Source organism: Mirounga leonina, unplaced genomic scaffold (genome assembly GCF_011800145.1).
Source record: "Mirounga leonina isolate KUSES-001 unplaced genomic scaffold, KU_Mleo_1.0 Mir_95, whole genome shotgun sequence".
NCBI lineage: Eukaryota > Metazoa > Chordata > Mammalia > Carnivora > Phocidae > Mirounga > Mirounga leonina.
This window is the reverse complement of record NW_023270865.1, coordinates 25206635-25231199: the sequence shown is the minus strand read 5'-3', so window position 1 is coordinate 25231199 and position 24565 is coordinate 25206635. Positions and strand designations below refer to the sequence as shown.

General features: G+C 44.3%; 1 protein-coding gene and 2 long non-coding RNA genes across 10 annotated transcripts in view; 1 reads left to right on the top strand and 2 right to left on the bottom strand.

Annotated features, from left to right (window-relative positions):
* Positions 1 to 24565, bottom strand: part of NPR3 (natriuretic peptide receptor 3) — a 112541-nt gene that overhangs the window by 46492 nt on the left and 41484 nt on the right. For 3 of the 7 annotated variants that reach the window (XM_034998839.1, XM_034998838.1, XM_034998837.1), the window contains one exon: positions 8682 to 8804. In XM_034998839.1, the coding sequence (XP_034854730.1) occupies positions 8682 to 8804 (123 nt within the window). Of the gene's footprint in view, positions 1 to 8681; positions 8805 to 17519; positions 17727 to 18745; positions 20072 to 24565 lie in introns of those variants that run through there. The other 4 variants (XM_034998833.1, XM_034998834.1, XM_034998835.1 and 1 more) reach the window with 3 other exon arrangements.
* Positions 19400 to 21240, top strand: LOC118006247. Of its 2 annotated transcripts, none has more exons than XR_004678014.1 (2): positions 19400 to 19479; positions 20476 to 21240. It is a non-coding gene; the product is annotated as an uncharacterized LOC118006247 (long non-coding RNA). The 2 variants fall into 2 exon arrangements; XR_004678013.1 differs by lacking the exon at positions 19400 to 19479 and adding an exon at positions 20261 to 20345.
* On the bottom strand, positions 22921 to 24471 carry LOC118006245. The gene is made up of 2 exons (XR_004678011.1): positions 24284 to 24471; positions 22921 to 23913 (listed from the first exon to the last, which is right to left on the bottom strand). It is a non-coding gene; the product is annotated as an uncharacterized LOC118006245 (long non-coding RNA).

Here is a 24565-nt window from a genome sequence, read left to right as displayed (position 1 = left end):
CAACAAGAGTCATGTTCTGTAGGCAGAGGGTCAGAGTTTCTCAGCTCTGGGAAAGAGTACTCTCCAGGTGCTTAAGAAAGAAAATACTTAACCCTGAAGGGTTCTACTGCAGAGTTAGACAACACATACGGAACTAGAAACAGCAACTATCTCACTCACTGAAAGAGGAAAACACTTTTCCCAAGAAGTGAAATCCAATACAATAGATCTGTTTACCTCAATCCAAAGGGTAATAACTTGGGAGTTCTGTCTTCAAGAAAAAAAAAAAATGGAAAACAATCATGCTTAGTAAATCTAATCCAAACTAAATGCTTATCTAGTCACCACCATAATCGATCCTGTGACTTCCTGCTTTTGCGGATGTTCCTTATTGTAATGTGTCAGTAATGCTGCCCACATCCAGGCTGTTGAACACTGGAAAAGCAGAGTTGGCTTGGCATGATGCCCCATCAGTAGGGACAAATTTAATTCAGTAGACAACTGGGTGCCTCTGGAGATTTACGAGTGTAACAGAAGAATGACATGATCAGAATCAGGCCTTGGGAAATAGCAATGGATTAGAATGGGGAGACACGGAGGGTTCACAATCACAGCCGTCCAGGCAAGAGGTTACGAGAGGCGATCCAGGGGAAGTCACACACCAAAAAGCTAAGCGTGCTTCTCTGGGTAGCTAGAACCATGGGCAAGTTTTCTTTTCTCTTTTTTCCCTTTTTTGTGTTTTTGGGAATCTAGTGAATTTTCAATAGTAAACATTTACTGCTTTTGGAATCGTAAGAAGAGGGAGAGCCCCTGAGAATGAAAAGCGGAGGACAGTGCAAGAGGAATCTCAAGACTCTACAAGAGTGAGGGAGTGAGGGACAACAGAAAGGGAGGCACATCACATCACATCTGGTGACGCCAGAGAGGAAAGGAAAAGGAGATGTTATTAGAGGAAAAAGCAGAGCCAGATGGAGGAGGAGGGAAATGACATGGAAATGGTAATGATTTCTTTCAGTCAGGGTCACGGTCAATCCAAGGTGACAACACCAGGCTGGAGCTGGAAACAGCGGTCTGAAGCCAAAAGAGGAGTGAGCGCTAGAGAGAGTGTTGGATGTCCTTTCCAGATGCCTTCAAGTTAGACCAGGGCCTAACGGCACTGGATAAGAAAAAAGGAGAAGGGCTGACCACAGACACTTTGGGGATGATATTTCTAGTGGGCAGAAGTACGAGGAGACAGAGAGGAGCTGACAGAGAACCAAAGAATGCCATGCGACCAACACTAGGAAAAACAGGTTTCCAGAAAGAAATTGGTGAAAACAAAATGGAATGCTCTGGACTAGACCTGTGCTGCCTAATAGAGCAGCCACCAGCCACATGTATGACTATTTAAATTTAAATTGATTAAAACTAAATAAAATTTAAAATTCGGTTCATCGGTCACACGTGGCACATTTCAGGTGCCTGGTAGCCACGTGTGGTTAGTAGCTGCCATCCTGGGCAACACAGAACAGAACACAGTCAGCATCACAGAACGTTCCATCGGACAGCACTGCTTTAGAGGCACGGAGGCTTGGTCTGACCTAAGACTAAGGGCTTTGGTGATGAGGTCATCGGTGACCTTGACAATAACACTTTCAGAGTGGTTACTGCTAATGCCATCTTCTTTCAGTGGTCCTGAGCAAGGGATCAAGAAGAGGAAAAAGAAGGCTGCTAGCGAAGAGTAGGGCAGAGGAGGTGATCCTCTGAGGTTGTTTCAGGAATGAGGAAAAGTGAATTTGCTTTGTTTTGTTTTAAACATCATGGAGTCCCAAGTTTGTGTTTAGAGTAAGAGCACAGGATATTTGTGAAAGAGGAAACAACAGGGGCGCCTGGGTGGCTCAGTCGTTAAGCATCTGCCTTCGGCTCAGGTCATGATCCCAGGGTCCTGGGATCGAGCCCCGCATCGGGCTCCCTGCTCTGCGGGAAGCCTGCTTCTCCCTCTCCTGCTCCCCCTGCTTGTGTTCTCTCTCTCACTGTGTCTCTCTCTGTCAAATAAATAAATAAAAATCTTAAAAAAAAAAAAAAAGAAAGAAAGAAAGAGGAAATAACCTGCTCACCACCAAGCCCTGGACTCAGCAGTCCTGTGGCCAGCGGTCTGGAGCTGGCAAGAGGTACCCACCCTGGGATAACTAGCTAAGAAATCACAGAATATGTCCAAGAAATGAATGCCTGGAGCTCCCCTGGGCTGACTGTATAGCAGTCTGGCTCTTGACCTCGCCTCACCCGACCCTCTCCAAATGTCCGGGTGTTACACACTTGCCATGACCTAGGCTGGTCCACTTGCTCCCATCAGTAACAACAGCACCGCTTATTGGGCGATGCCATTGTGAATGGCATTGCCGGTAGCATTTCATTCTTCAATCCTCATAAAAACCCCATGAGAAGGATGTAAGCATAAGTGCCACGTTACAGACGAGGAAACTGAGGCTCAAGGAGACTGACGTGCCCCAAGTCACTTAGCCAATAAACAGAAGACGGATTCAAGTGCAAGCCAGACTCCAAACACTGGTGCCATGCCGTCCCTGCTCTATATTCATTTCCCCAGAGTTTGGGGTGTTCCAAGCTTTAAAACTGACCATGCAATGGGATGACAAAAGTGTTAAGAACAAAAGTAACACAGAAAGAAAAGTCAGAAGAGGAAGTGTCTAAATGTGGTTTGACAACCGTTACAGTTGAAAGATTGTATGAGAATTCTTTTTCTTTTCACATCATCCCAAACTGACTTGAATGTGCATATATTACTTTTGTAGTGAAACGTAATAAATCTAATCTCTCCTCAATTTTTCTATTTTTCCCCTTTTAGCAAGTCAAATAATTTATGTGCATCACCTAGCTCTACTATACTTCTATCTTCACCTTAATTAGTGCCCTTTGAGTTATCAGGAACTCAAGAAAGCTCTACAATAACCTTAACAGTCCTGGACAGGATCACCCAAATAACTTGCCACCTAACTTACATCCAAAGAAGATAATGCCAATGAATAAGAATGCCAAGGAGGTGCTATTAAGAACTCTACAGGGCAATATATATCATCTTTTTTCAGATTTTTTTAAAAGATTTATTTATTTATTGAGAGAGAGCATGCAAGTGAGCAGGAGGGAGGGGCAGCAAGAGAGGGAGAGAGAGAATCTCAAGCAGAGACTCCATGCTGAGCACAGAGCCCTAGATGAGGCTCAATCCCAGAACCCTGAAATCATGACCTGAGCTGAAATCAAGTTATCAGACACTTAACCAACTGAGCCACCCAGTCACCACTTCTCTCTAGATTTTTTAAACCCATCCTTTCAATCTTATTTTCCGCCATTTGAATTCCCCCATAATATATTCTGAATTCCTATAACTATAATTTGGGCAGATCTGAGAATTTGTTTGAGTCCTCACCAAGACCAAACAACCCAGTAATCAGTAAATATGGACACACTATATGTTTTAAAAAAAAAAATCCAATAGCAAGTAAGTATTAATTAAAATAGAGCCTTTTTCTAGAACTGGTACAGAGTTTGCTGTGAGGAAGAAGCACAGGGAGAAAACGATGTTGAAGAATTTTTCATGAACATATATCTGATTCTTAGGGCACAATGGGGCACCTGGGTAGCTCAGTCAGTTGAGCTTCTGACTCTTGGTTTCAGCTCAAGTCATGATCTCATGGGCGGCGGAATCAAGCCCCATGTGGGGCTTCACGCTCATCGGGGAGTCTGCTTGAAGAGTCTCTCCCTCTGCCCCTCCCCCAACTCATGCACACTCACACATATGCATGCTTGCTCACTCTCTTTCTCTCAAATTAATAAATAAATCTTTTTTAAAAATCTCCAAGAAGGCCCTTTACTAGGTCTCTCTGCCTGCAATAAGATTCTGTTTACTGCTTCAAGGTCTGTGGCAAGCATAGACATTTGCCTCCCTACATCCATTCTTCCTTCTTCCTTAGTAACAGGTTCCTAAATTGATTTGGGGTAACAAAGAATCTAGCTGAAAGCACACATTTTCTGGCATCTTTCACAACTAGGGGTAGCAAATGATATATAAGTAGAAGTTAATCAGAGGGGCTTCCAGACAGACAGATCTTCAAACAGAATTGAGTCAATTGAGATAGTGTCTTTTTTGCCTTTCATCTTTCCCCCTTCATCTTGCCTAGAATGAAGACACCATCCCTGGAGTCCTAGCCACTATCTTCTGATCTTAAGGATGGATGCTGCTCACTAAGATTAGGGGAGCCAAGAAACAGAAGAAGCTTGGATCCCTGATGGTATTATGGAACCACCATCTCTACTCTGGACTGCCCACCTCTGGACTTCTTACAGGTGAGAGGATAAACCTCTCCATTTGCTTAAATAACTACAGGTGGGAGTCTTGGTTATTTGCATGCAGATGTAATTTCTAATGCACCTACATCCATTCTTAGGCTGTATTAGATAAAAGTTGGTTCATTTGTTAACAGAATGTATGGCCTAAACTTATCTATAAAACTATACCAAGAGGGGTGCTTGGGTGGCTCAATGGGCTAAGCATCTGCCTTTCTTTCTCCGGGTCCTGAGTTCAAGCCCCATGTGGTGCTCCCTGCTGAGCAGGGTGCCTGCTTCTGCCTCTCCCTCTGCCCCTCTTCCCCGCTCATGCTCTCTTGCTCTCTTTCTCTCTCTCAAATAAATAAATAAAATCTTAAAAAAAATAACTACACCAAGAAAAATGTATAAACTTACCATTTTTAAGAACTATATATAATCATCAGAGTAAACTAAGACTAATAATATAGCTAACATTTATTAAACACTCTTTATGTTTCAAGAAGTTTGCTATGTATCTCACACACATTACCTCATTTATTACTCAGCTTGATGCCATGAGGTAAGTACTATTATTATCACTAAAAGAAACTAAGGCCCACAGGGGAGGGCAGGGTTACATCAAGCACAGCCTCTCAGGCAGGCAGAGCAGAGCCCAAAGCCTGAGCACCCATGCTATAAAAGGTAAAAAAAGAAAGGTCTAATCAGAAACACCAAGGATACTTTGCAAGTTATATAGAGCACACCGTGTAACTCTATGAAATTTAATTTTCAAGAAGCAGAAAAACTGAACTCATGGAAAAATACTTTAAAAATACAACTTTAAAAAGTTATCCCCCGATCACCAATACTAAGTCATAGGGCTATGACTTCTTACACAGGTATATCATGCAATATAAAGGACACAATATCACTTTTGTGGTATTCTTGCCAAATAAGTATAAACTCAATCTTACCACATGAAAACAACAGATAAATCCAAACTGGGAGACATTCTACGAAATAACAGGCTCATCAAAACTGTCAGATCATGAATGACAAAGAAAGATAGAGGAAATAACACAGATTGGCAAAGATTAAGAAAATACAACAACTATATGGATTGGATCCTGGAAGAGAAAAAGATCATTAGGAGGAAAGGTAGTAAATTTCAAATAAGTCTTGTAGTTTAGTTAGTAATATGGTACCAATGTTAATATTCTTATTTTGATAATTGTACTATGGTTATTTAAATTGTTAACATTAGAGGAATCTGGGTAAAAGGTATACATGAACTCTCTATATTATTTTTGCAAGTTTTCTGTAAGTCTAAAATTATTTCAAAATAAATTTTTTTAAGTTTTTCAAAAATTACCTCTAAAAAGAAGTTAGGTCCAGATACAGAGTTGAATTGTTTCCATCTTTCAAGGAATATTCTTATGGTATATAAACTGTTCTAGAGCACAAAAACAATGGAAAGTGTCCCAATTAATTTTATAAAGCTAACATAAACCTGATATTAAAATCTGCCAATACCACCTCAAGGCAAGAAAACTACTGTCCAATCTCACTCATGAATATAGACTCAAAAGTCCTACATAAGATACTAAAAAGTTAAAATCAGCAATACACCTAAAAAAGTATACTTACTTCCAAGAATACTACAATGGCTCACTCTCCTATTTATTAAAGAATAAAAGAATAGGTCAAATGTACTTGATAACATTCCCTACTCATTTCTAATTTTTAAAACCACACTTAATAAACTAGAAATAAAAGGAGACTTTAACATCTACTTCAATTCAAGAAGTCAGAAATTAAAGTATCACCATTTGTTATATAATATAATTCTAGAGGTTCTTGCCAATGCAATAAAAAAAGAAAAATAAGATGATCAACTGTCAAAACGGAGAAAAACACTTGTTGCTATATGAAAATAATATAAAAAACTATCAAAACAGAGGATTTAATATGTGGAATTCTTGCAAAATAAATAAACAGAATCTCATAGCTTTTCTATATAACAACTACAGTTATAAAATGTAATGGGAAAAGAACATGATCATAATAACAACCAGAAAACATAATATCTAAGAATGAACTCAACAAGAATGGTACAGAATATAAATAAAGAAACTGCAAAATGGGGCGCCTGGGTGGCTCAGTTGGTTAAGCAACTGCCTTCGGCTCAGGTCATGATGTTGGGGTCCTGGGATCGAGCCCCACGTCGGGCTCCCTGTTCGGCGGGAAGCCTGCTTCTCCCTCTCCCACTCTCCCTGCTTATGTTCCCTCTCTCGCTGTCTCTCTCTGTCAAATAAATAAATAAAACCTTTAAAAAAAATTAAAAAATAAAAATAAATTAAAAAAAAGAAACTGCAAAATGTTGCTTAAGGACATAAGAAATTCAAATAAATAAAATAATTTAAAAGTTAGATGATGTAAGGATGCAGGAAAACAGACAATCTCATAGCTTATTGCAAAAGCATAAAGTGGTAAACCTCTTTAGGGGTCAACTTGGCAAGATCTATCAGAACTTAAAACTTTCAACCCAGAAATTCTACTTGAAGAAATGTATCTCACAGGTAATATGTATGTATAAGTATGGGTATGTGCGTGTGTGCATGCACATACAAGGCTACTCAACATAGCATTGTTCTTAATAGTAAAAAGCTGAGAACAACGTAAATATTGAAAAATGATAGATTGCTTAGGTTAAGATGGCATATCAGCATTATAAAATACTATGTAGCCACACTTGAAATAGTATCATCACTTTATTGAAAAATATTTTTGTAAATTTTTTTATAGAATAAGGAAGATGCACATACTTCTAAATATTATCAATATACTTTTTAGCTAGGTGGCAGAATTATAGTAACTTATTTTCTTCCCTGTGACTTTCTGTTTCTCAATTTTTCTATAGTACTCGTGTATTGTAATTAGCAGAGAAAAGTAATACAAGCTTTATCTGTGAATGCAAGGAATTCCAGTATCTAATATTTGCACTGCACTGGCCCATTTATAAGGGGCACTCACATACATTTTTTCTAAATACAAACTATGTTTGCATTACCAACTTGCAAAACTCAGAATAAATGTTTTTCATTATGACCAGTCTCCACCACTATCTCAGTGAACACAATTGTATAGCCAATAGTATAATTACATTCTGATCTGGAGTCAAAAAGTGAAACCAGCACTTTGCCTATGCAAAGAGAAGGGGAAAGACAGCCATGGCAGCAAGGAGGAATAATGGGTGTTTATCCTGCAAGCCTCAAATCTCCAATCTTATCCACTACAGGAATCAGGAGCTGCTTTTGTTTCATCAACTTTTCTTTAGCCCTGTGAGAATTGTGTTTTATTATCTGTTTATGTGCAATGCTCTATTGTGTGAGTTGATTGACTAAGCCAGGTTATCAAGGCAGGAAAGTGAGGTGTATGCTTTAAGGTTTAGATCCAGTCTAACTGTCTCTCAACAGCAAGAACAGGGAAGTAGAGCTCAGCATAAACAAGCCCTTTGTGACAAGTAACACTTATGACTCCCTATAATTGCTCAGTTTTGAGCAGGCAATGTGCAGTATTTGCGAAAATGTTCCATTGTCCTACGCTGTCTCCTTCAGAGAGAGCCCTAATCACATATGGAGGAAATGTTTTGTACCTGTGATTTTCATGGCCTTTTTAAACACCCTCCATCCCAGGAACACTGGGAACTTCCCCAGATCCATCTCAAGGAATCATATGCTTTCAATCATATGTGTTGGTGGATCTCAAACTTCTATATGGGAGGCTGAACGGGCAGTAATCTGGAAGGAAGTGGGGCTGGGAGCAGTAGCTTTAAAAAATGCTTTTACCTCAATTTACACTAATGGTTATTTTATTTTTCACACTGCAGCCCATTACAAACCCCTATGTGTAACCTGCTTAGATATATAGACACATGCAATTATATTACCAAAATAAAAGCTTTGTGAAATAATACACTTGCATGTGTGACACACTTTGACATGTTCTATTACTTCGATATAGTCTAGTCTATTCTATTAAAAATCATGCCCAAATCTCATTAAAATATTCCAACCATCCATCACGGTGGTAACCTGCAGTGGGAAACACGTTTGAGAGGGGTCGTTAGGGCCTGGATTTATGACCATCCAGAGCACTGGAGGGAGCGATGTTCACTCCCAGACAATGCGTGGCTACCCCAAGGAGGAGGTATCTTCTTGCTCTGAGTTCTCAGAGAAGAAAAGCTTGAGAACTTACGAGAAGTCCTGGGAGTGCTCAATATCACAAATTTCTAAGTTCCTTTTTATGGAACCAAGTCTATTGAGGTAATTCAAATTACTGGCTTTCTCAGGACCTCTTTGGACACCTTAGATCGAGAGAGGGGAAACTGGAAGCACAGTTACCGTAGGAAGAACTGTTGAAGAGCTCAATGTTGAAGAAGGCGTAGTCTCCACTGGTCATCCCATGCTTATGCGCTGCCAGCATGATGCCCCGGATGGTGTCGCTGCTCGCACACATGATCACCACTGGAGAGGGAGGAACAAACAACACGTGTGAAACGCCCTTTCCCACAGGCCAGCGAGGACGCGGAAACCAGGGGTGGGGACGTCTGACAAGGAACCAGGGACTAATATAGCCCTAAAGCACCTCCTCACTCATGACTCAGTAATTACAGAGGGAAAGAAGAGCAGCTTGACAGTGGAGAAAGCAAGCGGACGCCTGCATAACCGGGTGATGGGAGCCCCCATCACCAACCATGGGAGCACACGCATGAACCGACACCCGGGACCAAAAGGTCAAAATGGGCAACGTGAATCCAATCAGGAGAGCAGCCAAAAACCCAGCTTTGGAAATGTTCTAACCCCCCAAAAGACCTCGAGGCACAGAAAACTAAATGTGTGATCCTGCACCTTAAAAAAATAATAATAATAAAAGTTTGGCTATAAAGGGCATTATTGAGACAACTGGGAAAATTTGGGTAAGTTAGATAGTAAATTAGACAGCAGTATTGCAACTGTGTTCAAAGTTTTTGCTTTTCATACTTACACTGTGGCTTTGTAAGTGAGTGCCCTTGTTCTTGGGGAGCACCTAAGTATTTAAGGGTGAGGGAGCATGATGGCTCTACTTACTTCTCAAATGGTTCCTAAAAAGATACGTGTGTGTGTGTGTGTTTGTCGGTGGTAGGAAGGGAAAGAGTGGGGGAGAGATCTGGAGTGAAAGCATATGGGGCAAAATGTTACAGCTGGTGACAGCCAAGGTCAAGGCTGTACAGAGGCTTCTTACACTTTCTTACATCTTTCCCAAAAGTATAAAATTATTTCAAAATCAAGTTTTTTTAAAAAGACTTCAAAGATATCATCAGATTTGCCCAATATAAGCCAGTGAAGAGTATCAACAGCTTTCTGTACTGCACAGCATGGTAAACACATTTTCCTGAGAAAGCAAACTGAATGGCTCTAGGGAGAACAGTCGTTTGGCAAATCAGAGGATGCAGCGAGTGGTGTAAGTTTTCTGCTGTCTGAATGTTGAACCATTTCTCTCAAGCTGTCTCAACGTGTACAGGAAATAGTTAACGAGACTCCAGGACCGTCCTCATGTTCTCTCCGTTTGTACCCACACTGCCAGGTTTGAGGAGCTTTAGGCAGCTCCAGAACCTTGTGGCCTGCCATGTAAGAGCTACACCAAGCCGGCGTGAAGCGGGTACCTGGCTGTCATCCAGTTAATTCCATCACTGTCGGTGGCCCCTGGTCCCCATGACGCAGACCACTGTGTTTCGCTGCATACACGGAGAGAGGAGACCCGGGGAGGCTCAGGGGGCCTGTCCCCACATTATCACCACACACGCCAGCCCTCTGCGATGTGTCTGTTCTTTGTAAAAGCATGGGTGCTGAAAGACGTCAAACAAACTCCAGGCTGGGCCAAAGCTGCCTTGGCAACACGCACGAAGGGTTAGGCGCCTGTTGATATGTCGTTTATTACACATGTTAATACAGAGTGTTAGATCGTGCCTCTAACATTTCTTACTACCGAAGGGCTCGCTGTGCAGGCTCATGCTCTGGAGAACAAGTTTTAACAATACAAAATTCCATAAGGTCTGTAACTGTGGGAGTAGGTGTTGTTTATGCCTAGAAATACTGGTATATATTTGGAAGAAATAGTCAAACTCCAAGATGCCTCAGCAAGGAAGCTTTGAAAGAAACTCTTCATCCCTCATTAGGACCTACATTCTTGTTTCAGCTCTGATTCAATTTTAGTCCCTTGAAATGATAAAAAGAGCCACGGTGTCCCACAGAGCGGCCAATAAGGAAAAGGCTGAGGCTTTAGACAAGTTTGAAGAGTGCAGATTCCAAGAGTGGGCATCTACAGAAGGACCCCGGAGGCTCTAGCTGACCGTCCACCAGCAGCCCCCATCATTCTGCATAGCCCGGAGTCTGGCCCTAAACCCCCAGATATAGAACCTAATTCTATCGGCACCTGAAGAGTAGAGTCATTGCTTGGAAGCAGAATCCCAATAATCTAACTCAGATGTTTTTAGGTACTCCTAAATGCAGATTACTTCATGTCAATGAGGACCCCAATGGTCACACACACATTTGCATCAACATGTCCCTGGGCATGCCAAATGAGAAGCCATAGTGTAAGCAGTAGGATGTTAGTGAGGATGGAATCTGAATCAGGGAGGTCAGTTGGAGGATTCAGGCATCCAAAGGCATCAGGCCTTGGTAACCATAAGCATCCACGGAAGTGCTATACCTAGCCCAGGACCTAACAGGCTGTGTCCTCAGGCCAGAACATAAGCTTCCCTAAGTCCTGGATGCTCTGCCTGACACTGCCCCCCTGTCACTTCTTTGTCTATTTTTACAGCTCTGGCCCATCTCTCTCTCCCTATTCCCATCACCACAAAGACCAAGCCCTCTGACAGACACACTCTTTCTTTAAATGTCAATACCTGCTGGGACTGAGGAAGAGTGACACGGAGCAGCAGTGTGTCTATCTGAGCAGACTTTGATTATTTTAGATCTCATCCACTTTGTGTTGCCCATGCAGTTAAATCCTCCTTTGTGAGAACTAATTTCCAAGTTCACAGGCAGGATACTGTTTTTCTTGCATAAAAGAAGCCCATAACGCACATTATCATCCAGCTGAAGTTGGAGCAAGCACTTACAGACACTGGCAAAGCAGAGAGAATGCAGAATCCTTCTAGATTTGTAGGGTGTTTCCTAATCCCATATGGCTGTTTCATTCATGCCTAATTCAACAGCAACTATTTTTAGCAACTTGCCTTTATACAATCTGTCAGAAGGTTTAAAATAGTTTTCACTAAAATAGCTTTCTCCTCCTACTCATGTTTCATCAGTTTATATAATAACTAATTAAATTACACATGTATTATAATAAATACAACTGGTATAAACAGATTTGGCGACAACTCTTAGAGAGTATATAGACAAGTGTGAGAAGTGTGTGGCCATAATCAGGAGAAGTATATAATGACCAGCATTCACCAACAGTCAATAAAGTGTGTGGAGCAAAAGAGCTGCAGCTAATCCTGTGAGCTGCTTAAATGATAGTCAATTAAGACAATTTGTGCTGGGGGCGCCTGGGTGGCTCAGTTGGTTAAGCGACTGCCTTCGGCTCAGGTCATGATCCTGGAGTCCTGGGATCGAGTCCCGCATCAGGCTCCCTGCTCAGCGGGGAGTCTGCTTCTCCCTCTGACCCTCTTCCCTCTCCTGCTCTCTGTCTCTCATTCTCTCTCTCTCAAATAAATAAATAAAATCTTTTAAAAAAAAAAGACAATTTGTGCTGTAGTTAAGTATAGTTAAATATATAAATACTCACTTTTTGGTCAAATTGTTAAATTTGTAAAAGGAGGGATGATGGTATGATTCTAAGTTTCTAGATGGACTGTTCATCATTCTGCTCTATTTCTGTCTTTGCCAAAGACTTGTGATGTCCCATGGCATCCTCCACTATCTGACTCCCAGTGTCTTCTGGAAGTGACTTTGCAATCACTCTAAGAATGGCAGAGAGAAGTGTTAAAGGGTGGCTACAGAAGCCAATTCAGAGAACCAGAAACAGTCCAGGTGGCACACCTGAGTTAGGGGGGATATCTTTTCCCCAGTCTCACATTTCCATCTAGAGTAACCTCTAAGAGGGTGAGACTCCTCATCCCTCAATGTGCCTTCATTTATCCCTCCGTCCCCCACCACCACCCAGAGGAAAAGGAGTAAATTGTTGGATTGGTGAGGTGAGTCTGAAAACAAAAATGGCATGCTGGGTCCTTTCTTCCTTCCTCTTTTGGGTGCATGTCTGCTTGCAGAGGGCACATATTAAGGGAGAAGTAACAGTAAATAGGCCTTTTTGGTAACAAATCTAAATCCATGTTTTCTGATTGGTTTTATCAATAATAAAAGCATATTTTGGGGGTACCTGGGTGGCTCGGTTGGTTAAGCGTCTGCCTTCTGCTCAGGTCGTGATCTCGGGGTCCTGGGATCAAGCCCCTAATTGGGCTCCCTGCTCAGTGGGAAGTCTGTTTCTCCCTCTCCCACTGCTCCTCCCCTCATTCGTGTTTGCTCACACGCTCTCTCTCTCAAATAAATAAAGTCTTTTAAAAAAAACATATATTTGGGCGCCTGGGTGGCTCAGTCGGTTAAGCAGCTGCCTTCGGCTCAGGTCATGATCCCAGGGTCCTGGGATTGAGCCCCACATCGGGTTCCCCGCTCAGCGGGAAGCCTGCTTCTCCTTCTCCCACTCCCCCTGCTTGTGTTCCCTTTCTCACTCTCTCTCTCTCTGTCAAATAAATAAAATCTTTAAAAAAAATAAAAAATAAAAAAACATATATTCACATTCTCCATCCGACTCTTGCATCCATTTTCCATTTAATTCTAAGCTTAAAAAAGAAAAGAGATGTTACTTTATGGAAGCAAAGCAATATATGCCATGTGCTGCAAATTGAACATATGATAGCAGAAATTAGAAACCAAAACTTAATAGAAATTTGGGGAGCAAAGAAATATCTAAATGAGAGGAATTTCTTCTTAAAAGACAGGTGGTAAATAGGAGAAAAGAGGTAAGGAAGGTAGAGTTTCAATCAGGAAGTCTAACATCCAAATAATACAAATTCTAGAAAGACAGAGAAAATGAACGGGATAAAAGAAATAATTTAAGAAATTTTTTCAGAACTAAAAAACATGAGTCTCTGAACTGAAGAGTTGTACCCTCCAATACCCTGACATGCATAAGGCAAGATACTGGCATGAAAGTACATCATAACAAAATGTTAAAACTTTGAGAGCAAAGAGAAAATTCTAAAATTTTTCAGGAAAAAAATAACAGATAACAAACAATAGGTCAAGAATCCAAATTGATTCAAGCTTCCTAGTAGCAACATAGGAATTTGTAAGACAATCCTTCAGATCTTGAGGGAAAATGATTTCCAACCTAGAATTCCATAAAAATGCTTAAGGGTAGAATGAAGACATTTTCGGTCATGCAATGTATCAAGCTTTAGCTCTCCTATATCCTTTCTGAGAAAGCTCCTGGAGGAAGTGCTCCACCAAAACAAGAACACAAACTAAGAAAAAGGAACACCTAGGGATCTAGTCAGAGAGAGAGAGAGGCAATGGGAGTTGCAGGGGGTGTTAAAGAATCCAGAGTGACAACTGTGCAATCTGCTTAGAAAATAACCAAACTGGAGCATCTCAGGGGCTTACAATAGAGTTGATGGATGATTTAGTTGTAACTCCATAGGAAACTAAGCAAACAAGCAAAAATGGACTTTTTTTTAACCCAAGGAAAGCTAGAGCAAATCAGGAAATGTCATTTTAATAGCTGATATGGTCCAACTACAAATAGCATTTAGAAGGCAATAATGATATAGACACTAAAAGCTGAGCTAACCAAAAATTCTTACACAACCATTCTGAAAGGATGTCTGCAAGGATAAAGAAAATGTGAGATATACATATATATATATACACACACACACTACACACACACACGCACACGGTGGAATATTATGCAGCCATCAAAAGGAATGAAATCTTGCCATTTGCAATGACATGGATGGAACTAGAGGGTATTATGCTAAGCAAAATAAGTCAATCACAGAAAGACAAGTATCACATGATCTCACTGATATGAGGAATTTGAGAAACAAGACAGAGGATCATAGGGGAAGGGAGGGGAAAAATGACACAAGATGAAACCAGAGAGGGAGACAAACCATAAGAGATTCTTAATCTCAGGAAACAAACTGAGGGTTGCTGGAGTGGTGGGGGGTGGGAGAGACGGGGTGGCTGGATGATAGACATTGGGGAGGGTATGTGCTATGGTGAGCGCTGTGAATTGTGTAAGACTGATGAATCACAGACCTGTACCCCTGAAACAAATAATACATTATATGTTAATAAAAAATTTTTTTAATTAAAATAAGGTAAAAAAAAAAAAAAAGGATGTCTGCAAGGAGAGCTCAAGCATGTGGTTAATACACAGGAGAAGAGAACTAAATTATCATCTGCCCCTGGGATGGCAAGAGAGAAACCCTCAAACTGAAATAATTGAAGTCACATGTTATTTAGAGGTATGAAGTCAAATACCTACAGAAATCACTGCAAGAGCTGAAAGTGCTTTCCTCTGGCAAGTCAAACATGGCAAGTACGAGGCAGCAAACTCTTGTTCCTAATAAGGCTTGGGTAATCTTCTTTCTTTTTCATCTATGTAACTGTATAACTAACTCCCATAAAATTAGTATCTTTTTTTTAAAAAGACTTCTTTCTGGCCATTTCTACACTATACAGCAATGGGTTTTATTTGCAAAATAGATTGCACTTTTATTTTTATTGTTCACAAAGGTCCATCCACTCCAAAGACTTTCAGAGTTTCTACACTGCAGCTTACAATGCTTCATTTTTTCCCCTGCTGTGTGTTAGTTACTTTACACTTATCATGCATTCTTTGCTTGAAAATTCTGCTGATCAACCATTTGGTCATTTACCCCAGCCTAAATCTAAAAATAAGTGGCTCTTGTACTGATTAAATACTATTGTCTCTATAGTTGTTAGCAGGCCCACATCAATGACATACTAATAACTAAGAGGATAAAACTACAGTTCTTCATACAAAAATGTGTGGGTACACTACTTCTATTCTGCGTCTCCTAAGATGCACAGACAAAACAACTGCTAGCTTCTATTGCTTGAAAAAATTGTTATTTTTAAACTTGTCTTTTTACAAAATAAATTTATTGCTGACTAGAGAATACTGAGGGCAGTCGTGGACTGTAGAATTGAATAAGTTTTAAGTAAAGATCATTATGTTTTTACTGATATAGACTCAGGCGTGTGTATTTCGGTGATGCTCTATGTTGGCTAAAGACAAGAGACAGGGAAAACATTTTTAATTATTGGCCTTGATGGTAAATCCCTAAAAGGAATGATCAGTTCCCCTCGGTTCTTCATTTTACAGCACAGCACATAGCCAAGTGAAATTTTAGTCATATTATTATTTGAGATGGTGGCATTATCAGTTTTTACCCGTTAGGAAATTCAAACATTCGCGGTATAATTTTAAAGATGAAAATAAGTTCAGAAAAAGTGCTAAGAATGTTACCACCAAAAGATGGGGGGGGGAGAGACACCCTCTGGTTCTGTGATGTTTCATATGGAGTTTTTGAAGACAAAATTGTGGTCGGTTATGTTTTTAATATTTGAGTGAGCACAAATCCAAACCCCAGATCGGCGTGAAGAGGCCTAATTCTCATCTGACCCCACTGTTCCAGCAGGAGGAAATCCCGGCTCAGAGAAGGTAAATGCCTTGCCCGGGGCCATGCAGCAGAGGAGAAGGGACCCCAAAGCCAGAGCATCTGCTCCTCCTGCCAGGGTTCTCTTCCCAAGGCATGGCCTCACCTCGGTAAGGACGATTATCATCATATATATAAAATAATAACCATAATCAAACGTCACATTGACTGAGCATCCGGTATGTGCCTGGCACGGTTTCAGCACGTTCCACGTGTTCGCTCACGTAACCCTCCCAGCATCCCCAACATGGGCTGCCCCAGCTACGCCACTTTAGCTGAGGAGCCTGAGGTATGAGGCTTAGTAGCAGCAGCCCAACCTCTTTTGCCAGGGCATGGGCTCTGGAAGTCAAACTCCACGGAACCCCGGAACTGAAGCCCTATTCAACATTTTAACCACTTATGGCAAAGTAAGGGTGATTAGTAAAAGATCCCCAGAGAGAGCTTTGTGATCAAGCAACTTTCACCCGAGGGTAGGCAAACAGGGAGTGGGGGAGAAGACTTAGTAGAGAAACGGTTTTGTTTTATATTTATGAATATTTATCCTTCTGCCAAGTCACTGTTGGAAATAGACTTTAGAATATGAATGGTAGCCTCATCACCTGCAAAACATACAGTTCAGCCCAGCAAACTTTCACCACTAAATTCAAAAAAAAAAAAAGAGAGAGAGAGAGAGAGAGAAAGAAAGAGAAGGAGAAGCAGCAAAAAGACCTGGGAACAGCTATGAGGCTTCCGGAATTAAATTAATCCGCGGCACCAGACTGTAGTCCAAGCTCTCTGAAGCCCCCAGGCCTAGCAGGGCACTGGCACCTCCCTACCCCTTGCCTCAGCCACACCATTGTGAGGCTGAGGGGACCAGTGGCCGAGATCTGCCCTCATGGGGCCGACTGCTCCCCTTAGGCCATGGATCTCAGGCCGTGTGTGCATGGGTCACCGCCAGCATTTAGACCTTCAGGGCTGTGGCTGCATAGACGGGTTGGCAGACCGCGGCTCGCGCCCTCAGGATAATACCCACCCCCACCCCCCGCCCCCCGCCATCTCCAGCCCTTCGTGCCCTGAAAACCAGAGCTGAAGAATCAGGTCCCGGGGACACAGGGCAACCTGAGGTCTACAGGGCTCTGCAAGAACCTGGGGACTGGGAGAGGGGAAAGAAGTAGATGTGGGTTTCTCCGCCGGGCGTGACGAGTCCGCAGCGGTTGGACACAAGTGTCCTTTTTCATAATCGGCAAAACCGGCGCCCCGCCTGCTTGTCTGGCAGTGATTCGGCGCAGACAGCCTGGAGTTCGAACGCTCAAAACTTGGCCATGCATCCCCACTGTCAACACTGTCAACACCTCCCACCTCTTCTCTCTAAAGAGTGCGTTTACTCCCCAGTCCGAGTGGCCATACTGGGCAAGGGGGCGACCACGGCGCCATCCTCCAGGGAGCTTCTGCCCACTCTCACCTGTTCCTGAGGCTTCTAGCTTCCGGTTGCGCTGTGTCCCACGGCCACAGCGCCCAGGAGCCTGGCCGTGCCGAGTCGTGGACCAGCCCTGTGTTTGGCTCAGCCCTCTCTGGCCTGTGGCCTCCCCGCGTGGGGTCGTGGGGAACTTTGCCCCGACTGCACCACTGGCCATCCAGGCGCGTGCGCGCCGAAGGGGGGGCCGAGGTGGGTTCCCCGGCTCCCCCCGGGGACTCTGCACCCCAAACCTGACACCAGGAAAGAGGGAATGCACTATGCTGGGATCTCAGCCCACCTTCACGCAGCCTACACTGCAGTAAAATGGGCCGCACTGGGGTCTTCTGCGATTAGGTATCCTCGACCACCCGCTTCTCCTCCGGCTCCCTGCTCCCTGCAGCGGTACTCGCCATCCTCAGCCTTGAGCTTTGTCCGGTTTGGTAGTTATTCAAACTCCCACAGACCCGGGGAGAAAACTTGGGGCACACGTGCAAAGGCTGTAAGCGCTCGCTTCCCCAGCGCGCGCTCTCGCAAAGCCTCGCTCGGGGCGCTTTAGAGACCTTGGTGCCGAACGCGCGGGGTGGGGGGGGGGGGGCGGGGAGTGAGCGTCGCCTGAGTCCAGACACAGCGAGGCATTTTTGGTGGAAACCACAGAGGCTCGCTTATAAGGGCCACGGAAGGAATGAGAAGGGCGAAACAATGACCCTTTAAAAGAAAGCGGGGATTTGTGGAAGATGCAGCCAAGGAAACCCTTGGAACCAAGCTAGACAAGTAGCCGCTAGCCAGTTGTGGAGCGAATAAACATGCTTCCGCACTAGGAGGGGGCGCACGATGGTAAAGGACTGAGTAACAAATTCTCTCGGCCGCGGGACGCTTTCAGACCCTGGTTGCAGCAGGGCGCTGGCGAAGGGCGAGAGAGGAAGAAAAACCCAAGCAATTTGACAACACCTGTCGGACTGGGCACTCGGGAGCTGCAGGCCCAAACGCCCCTCCCCCAGGCTCCACCACCCCCCTCGGACCTCTGTATTCACCCCGCGACCGCGACGGGAGATGGTCAAAGGTTGTCGCAGCCAAACGGTGCACACCCGGGCGAATCCCCGCGTGCGCGGCCTCCCCGGGTCCTCGGTGCAGCAGGGGGTAGTAGGGTCCGCAGAGGAGCGGACGGGTGTGTAGGGAGAGCCGCCCAGAGCGGTTGGGTTAGGGCCGGAATTCCGGGGCGCACTCCTGCTCACCTCGCTCACTCGCCTGGATGTAGCGCACTATGTCGTCCAGGTCCAAGTCTTTGGTCTCATCGAAATTGTAGGCGGACGTGTACAAGCCCTCCTCCTGGAAGACCTCGTGGACCCCTTCGAGGGTGAAGTAGCAGTTCCGCTCCAGCTTGTCATCGCTGTAGACCAGCGCGGCGCGGCTCCACTGGTGGTGGCGGAACAGGGCGAGCATCATCTCACCCATCTTAGCGTATGCGGGCGCCACGCGCGTGAGGTGCGAGTACTCCGTGTCCTTGTGCTGGAAGCCGGCGGCCAGTGCCCCTGCCGACAGCATAGGCAGGTCCCAGTGCGACGCAAGCCGGGCCACGGGAGCTGCTGCGTACTCGCACACCGGCCCCAGGATGAGATCCGGCTTGGCGCCGCGCGCCGCCGCCACGCGGTCCACCAGGCTGAAAAGTGCGCGGTTGCCGCAGTCCGAGTCTTCGTAGGCCACCTGGAAGCGAGTGCCGGGTGGCAGAAGCCGCCGCTCGGTCCCGTTGCCCTCCACGCTGCGCAGCGCGTATTCGATGGCCGGCCGCACCCGGGCCAGGGAGAACAGGTACGAGTCGTCCTGGGGCAACAGCACCAGCACCTCGATCTTCTGCGGCTGCAGCGCTTCTCTCTCCCGGCGCCCTCCGCCGAGGCTGGCGCCCCCGCCGCCACCGCCAAGGGTGCTGCCGACCAGCAACGCCCAGACAAGCAAGACGCACGCGGAGAAAGTGAGCACCAGCAGGGACGGCATCGTGCCGCAGGAAAGAGCCTGCCCTCGCTGCCGACTCGCCCTCTGCCCCCCACCCACCCTTCCTCTTTCCTCCCCACTCTTCTCTCCGAGGTCCCTGCGCCCCCTTGGGCGCTCTAAGAAAATAGAATACCCCCTTCGCCAAAAGACAGAGAGGAAGAGTCTTTCTTTGCAGTGTCACTCGTTTAAAAAAAAGAGAGAAAGAAGAGGAAGAAAAAGTTCACCGCGTGTAAACCTGTACGCCTGTAATATATTTATATATATATATACTTATAAATATATATATATTCGCTCTCCCTTTACATATACTATTTTGCTTAGAGGTGGCTTCTTATTTGGGCGTTGCTAAGATTGCTTTTGAAAGCGTATTTGTAAAAGAAAAAAAAGTTAGACTTGTCCAAGTGCTTGTAAGTGACGGTGCATCTCCCCCGCGTTTGATCTCATTGATTCGCGCCGGTTCCTGGATCCATAGCCCGCGTTTAAATAGCGTGGCAGCGGCGGAGCGTGTTACCACACAAGGCGCTCCGAGGCTGGGCTTGTATTTCCAGCGGGTGGGGGGGGGTGGGGGTGGGGAGTGGTGGGGGCTGGGCTGGGGGAGCCTCTCATTAACATTCTTACATCAGGGCTCCTCCCCACACCCCTACCTTCCCACCCCTCCCCGGTCCCTAACCCCAACAACTCCCAGCCAGCCCCCGGCCTTGCCCTTAAAGCCGCAGTCGCCCACGTCCGCACCGGCGGGAGTCCCCAGCACACCGCACCGCCTCTGGGGTCCCCCGCCTTACCCTGGCCCCGCACGCGGCAGCGCCTTCTCCAGCTCCAGGCTTAAAAAGGGAAATGTGTTTGAAAGTAAATGAGCGCAGGCACACACACTGTGCAAAAAACAACAGGATTAGAGGAAGGGGGTGGTCCTAGAAATTTGTAGTTTCGTTGCAAAAATCGGTAAATCCCGCTCACTCTCACCTCTTTCTCACTCCAGCCAAATTCCCTCCTGACGCGGCAACTCGGGGCGGGCACCCGACCTTCCCAGGCCCCTGGCACAAGGTCCCAGTGCAGACGGCTCGATCGAGGACCTGGAACTCCCGGCTCGCCCAGGCGGTACTTGCACCCCTCCCTCCCCCGCTCTCCCCTGCCACGCGCCCGCGTCCTGCCTCTGGGCCGCGCGGTTCGCGCTGGAGTCGCCGCGTTTCCAGGATTCCAGGGACCCGACGCAAAGACCCTCAGCCGGCGAGCTGCAAGCGGAAAAGAGAAACTTGTTGCTCCCAAAGGCGAGCGAAGAGTTCGGCTTCTGGAGGTGGCGAATAGTTTGAAGAGCATCTCCGAGGCGTCCTCAAGGTTTTGTTTGCCAAACCAGGGAACTAAAGAGACCTCCCTATATCGTCACCCGAGGGTCTCTTGAGTGCAGGAGCACCGTCCGTTCCAACCGCTTCTCCTCGCGGTCGCGAGAGACACGGTGCTCGCGGTCCTGCACTGCCGAGAAATGTCCTGTGTCGAGACCTAGTCTTGCCACTGGTCACAGCCACAACAGCAGCGGAGACAAGGATGGAAACGGCCGTGAAGTCCGTGGCCAGAGGGGCCTCGCGGGAGTCCTCCACGCTACAGGGCAGGTCCAAATGGAACCTGACCCTCTGAAAGTGACAACACACCGAAGTCATTTGCAGTGCGAACGTGCTACATTGGACTGGGGAATTCTGATACTTAAGTGCCGCAAATTAAAATAAATTGAAAATGTTTTTAAATGGACTTTCATTAGACTGTGTCCACGAATTTCTATTAGTCTTAGACCAACGCCCTCTTTCGGCAGAAACTTGCAGCCGGCTGCTATCGCCGATGCCACCGCCCCAGGCGCTGCGTTTGGTTGGTTTGCTGTTGGCTGTTCTTTCTTTTCTTTTTTCTTTTCTTTTCCATGCTTTTCCTTTCTCTTCCTTTCAACAGGGAGGCCCCAAAAGAGCAATCGTTCTCATTTGTAACAGTGAAAAGGCAAACTGGGATTACAGGAGACGTGGCAACTTTAAGCAACAGCGCTGGATGCCACTTACAGCACCTCCTGAACGCTCTTTCTGGCACCGGAAATGTAATTATGGACAACAGGTCACCTTCTGGGTCTTTTAGATTTCAGATTATGTACTATGATCCCTGAATCTTCAAGTAGGACCTTTCTACTCCTACAAGAACTCTCATTTATTTAATGAGAGCTGCTAATCAATAGCAAAAGAGGCATCTTTATAAAATTTTAATTCCACAAAGAGGGTAATTTGCACACACTGGAAATTGAGATTTAGCACTTCACAGCAATTAAACCCTCCCTGAACTCCTGGGAAGAAAGAGGGAGGGAGGGAAGAAGGAAGGGAAGGAAGGAGGAAGGGAGGGAGGGAGGGAGGGAGGGAGGAAGGAAGGAAGGAAGGAAGGAAGGAAGGAAGGAAGGAAGGAAGGAAGGAAGGAAGGAAGGAAGGAAGGAAGGAAGGAAGGAAGGAAGGAAGAGAGAACAGGACTAAATCACGAATTCCAAGGGTCTTAATGGATTTCCAAACTGGTTGCCAGGAGACATGAAGGAACCAAGGTTTCCTATTACTGCTTTCTGTGCCCTGTGTCTGGAGAACACCGGCCAATAGGGATAGGATTCTGCACACTGGGTGGTGTGGGCTTAATAGGAGAGTCTGGGGTTTCAGTGGCACCGGTCGTGATCGCTTCTGCCCCAGTCACACTGAGGGGTCACGCCCAGGGCAGTACGTTTATGTTTGGTTATCATAGCCTCTTGGTGGCCTTTGGATCAGCGCTCTCAACTTCCAGCTTGTCACTCAAGGGCACCGACAAACCAAACTGTGGAAAGGAAGAGCCCCCAAACTAGAGAGCAGAACCAGAGAAGCCAGCGTTACTGCCCTTGCTGGTGCTCAAAGCACCCCTTAAATTGTTCCAGTGAGCAGAAGTTGGGGTTTTTTTTAATTGAGGTATAATTGATATGTAACATTATATTAGTCTCGGGTGTACTACATAATGATTCCATATTTGTATATATTGGGAAATGGTCACCACAATAAGTCTAGTTATAACTTTCATCACCATGCATGGTTACAAAAATTTTCTTCTTGTGATGAGAACTTTAAGATCTCTTTGCGACTTTCAAATATGCAATGCAGTCTTAACTATAGTCAACACGCTATATCTTACCTCCCCAGGACTTACTTATTTTATAGAAATTAGGATTTTTAAAGAAAAATTTTAATTGAAAATGTGCACATTATAGGAAGTAATAGAAGTATATGAATTTTAATGTTATGAGTTTGTTTACTTTCCATCAAATTATATTTTTTCCAAGCAGCTGAAAGTCTATGTAAATTTCTTGAATACCATGAAGTTCTCCGATCATAGAACTGGAAAAGATTTTAGAAGTCACCACACTGACACCCTCACTCACTAGATGGTGAATTAAGGCCAAAGAATAAAAATGAGGTACTTAAATATATCCTTGTCCTTGAGAGTATTTTAAAATGGGATTGAATTAGAAATAAGCATGTACCACCTATTATACCATGTAAGAGAGGTTTGGAGACAAAGCTAATTTTCATTAAGTAATAACATTCTTTGTATTAAAATTTTATTTTATATGCAGCTAAGTTTTGAGGTTTTACAGCACACTAAGCTAATTATTAATAGAGTATAAAAGAATTTTTGCAGCACTATAAACATGAAGATGGATCAAGCCAAGAAAGAAGGAAAAAAGAAAAGAAATAGAAATAACTCATCCCTTAGGGTCAATTTCTAAACATTGTTCCTTTCAAGTCTGTAAAACAGTGAAATGGAAAAAAAACAAAAAAAGATCCCTAACCTTTTCACTTAGTACACTGTTTCTGGCAACAATTGCTGAATGAAAACAAAAGAAAGTTACAGGGAAATGCTGAAAATAAAATTAACCAAATGAAAGGCAATGTGAGCTCTAAACAGGATTATTACAAAACCTAGTTGACTCTTATATAGGATTTAGAAATGTTTTCCTCCATATCCACAAACTATATTTTTGAACTTGAAGTTAACTAAAATAAGGTGACCAGTTTTCTATATTCAGTTGTTTCTTTGCCGGCTCTTTGAAATGTCTGGTGTCTGTATGTTAATTCTTCTACCACCAGGAAAGACAGCATGATCCAGAGAACCCCAACACGCCATTCTTTGAAATGTGTTAGAAATGCTATCATAAGGAAGTTTTCTCCACCAATTTCAACAGTCTGTATGACCTTCTCCCTCACAAACCCAGTGGCAACCTCTCAAGTAAGAACCTTTCCAGATTTTCACAGAGAACATCTTCTCCCTCGTGAAGCCAGTCCTGAGGTCACAGTAAGGGACAGTAAAGGATCCCTGTGAAGCCAGCAGCCCACAAAGAAAATACCTTCTGGGGACAGAATTGTTGAAAACACACTTCCCCCTAGAGGCAGAAAAGATGAAAGAATATTATGCACAATTCCGAACATTTCTGTAATTTAATGAGTATTGAGGTTTTAGTTTTAACATATAGCTGATGTTTTAGAGGGAACCATTCAAGACCTGGGAGAGGAATCAGTGAATGCCAAAAAATTAAATTACAACTTTGCCTCTGGGCTTTATCTTTCCTCAAGCAGGGACTCTATTCATTGACCCCTTTTCTTCTATTTTACAAATCTGTGATTTTTTTCCAGCACTATAAAAAATAGCAATTACATATTTTTTCCATTTAAATGTATGATTCAATTTCACCAGAAACTGCGGCTAAAGGTGGGCTTGAGGGATTCTTTTGAAAACAACTCTAACAGACTTACATTCTTAAGGTCAGATTTGTTTCTGTCTTACTGTCCCCTCTTAGGTTCCCATTAGCCACAATCTCTTTTCACTTCTTCGAAGATGTCCTGAGACAAAATGACATTAGAAAGACTTGGGTGGCTCAGTCGTTAAGCGACTCCCTTCGGGTCAGGTCGTGGTCCCAGGGTCAGCAGGAAGCCTGCTTCTCCTTCTCCTGCACTTGTGTTCCCCCTCTCGCTGTGTCTCTTTCTGTCAAATAAATAAATAAATAAATAAATAAATAAATAAATAAATAAATAAAT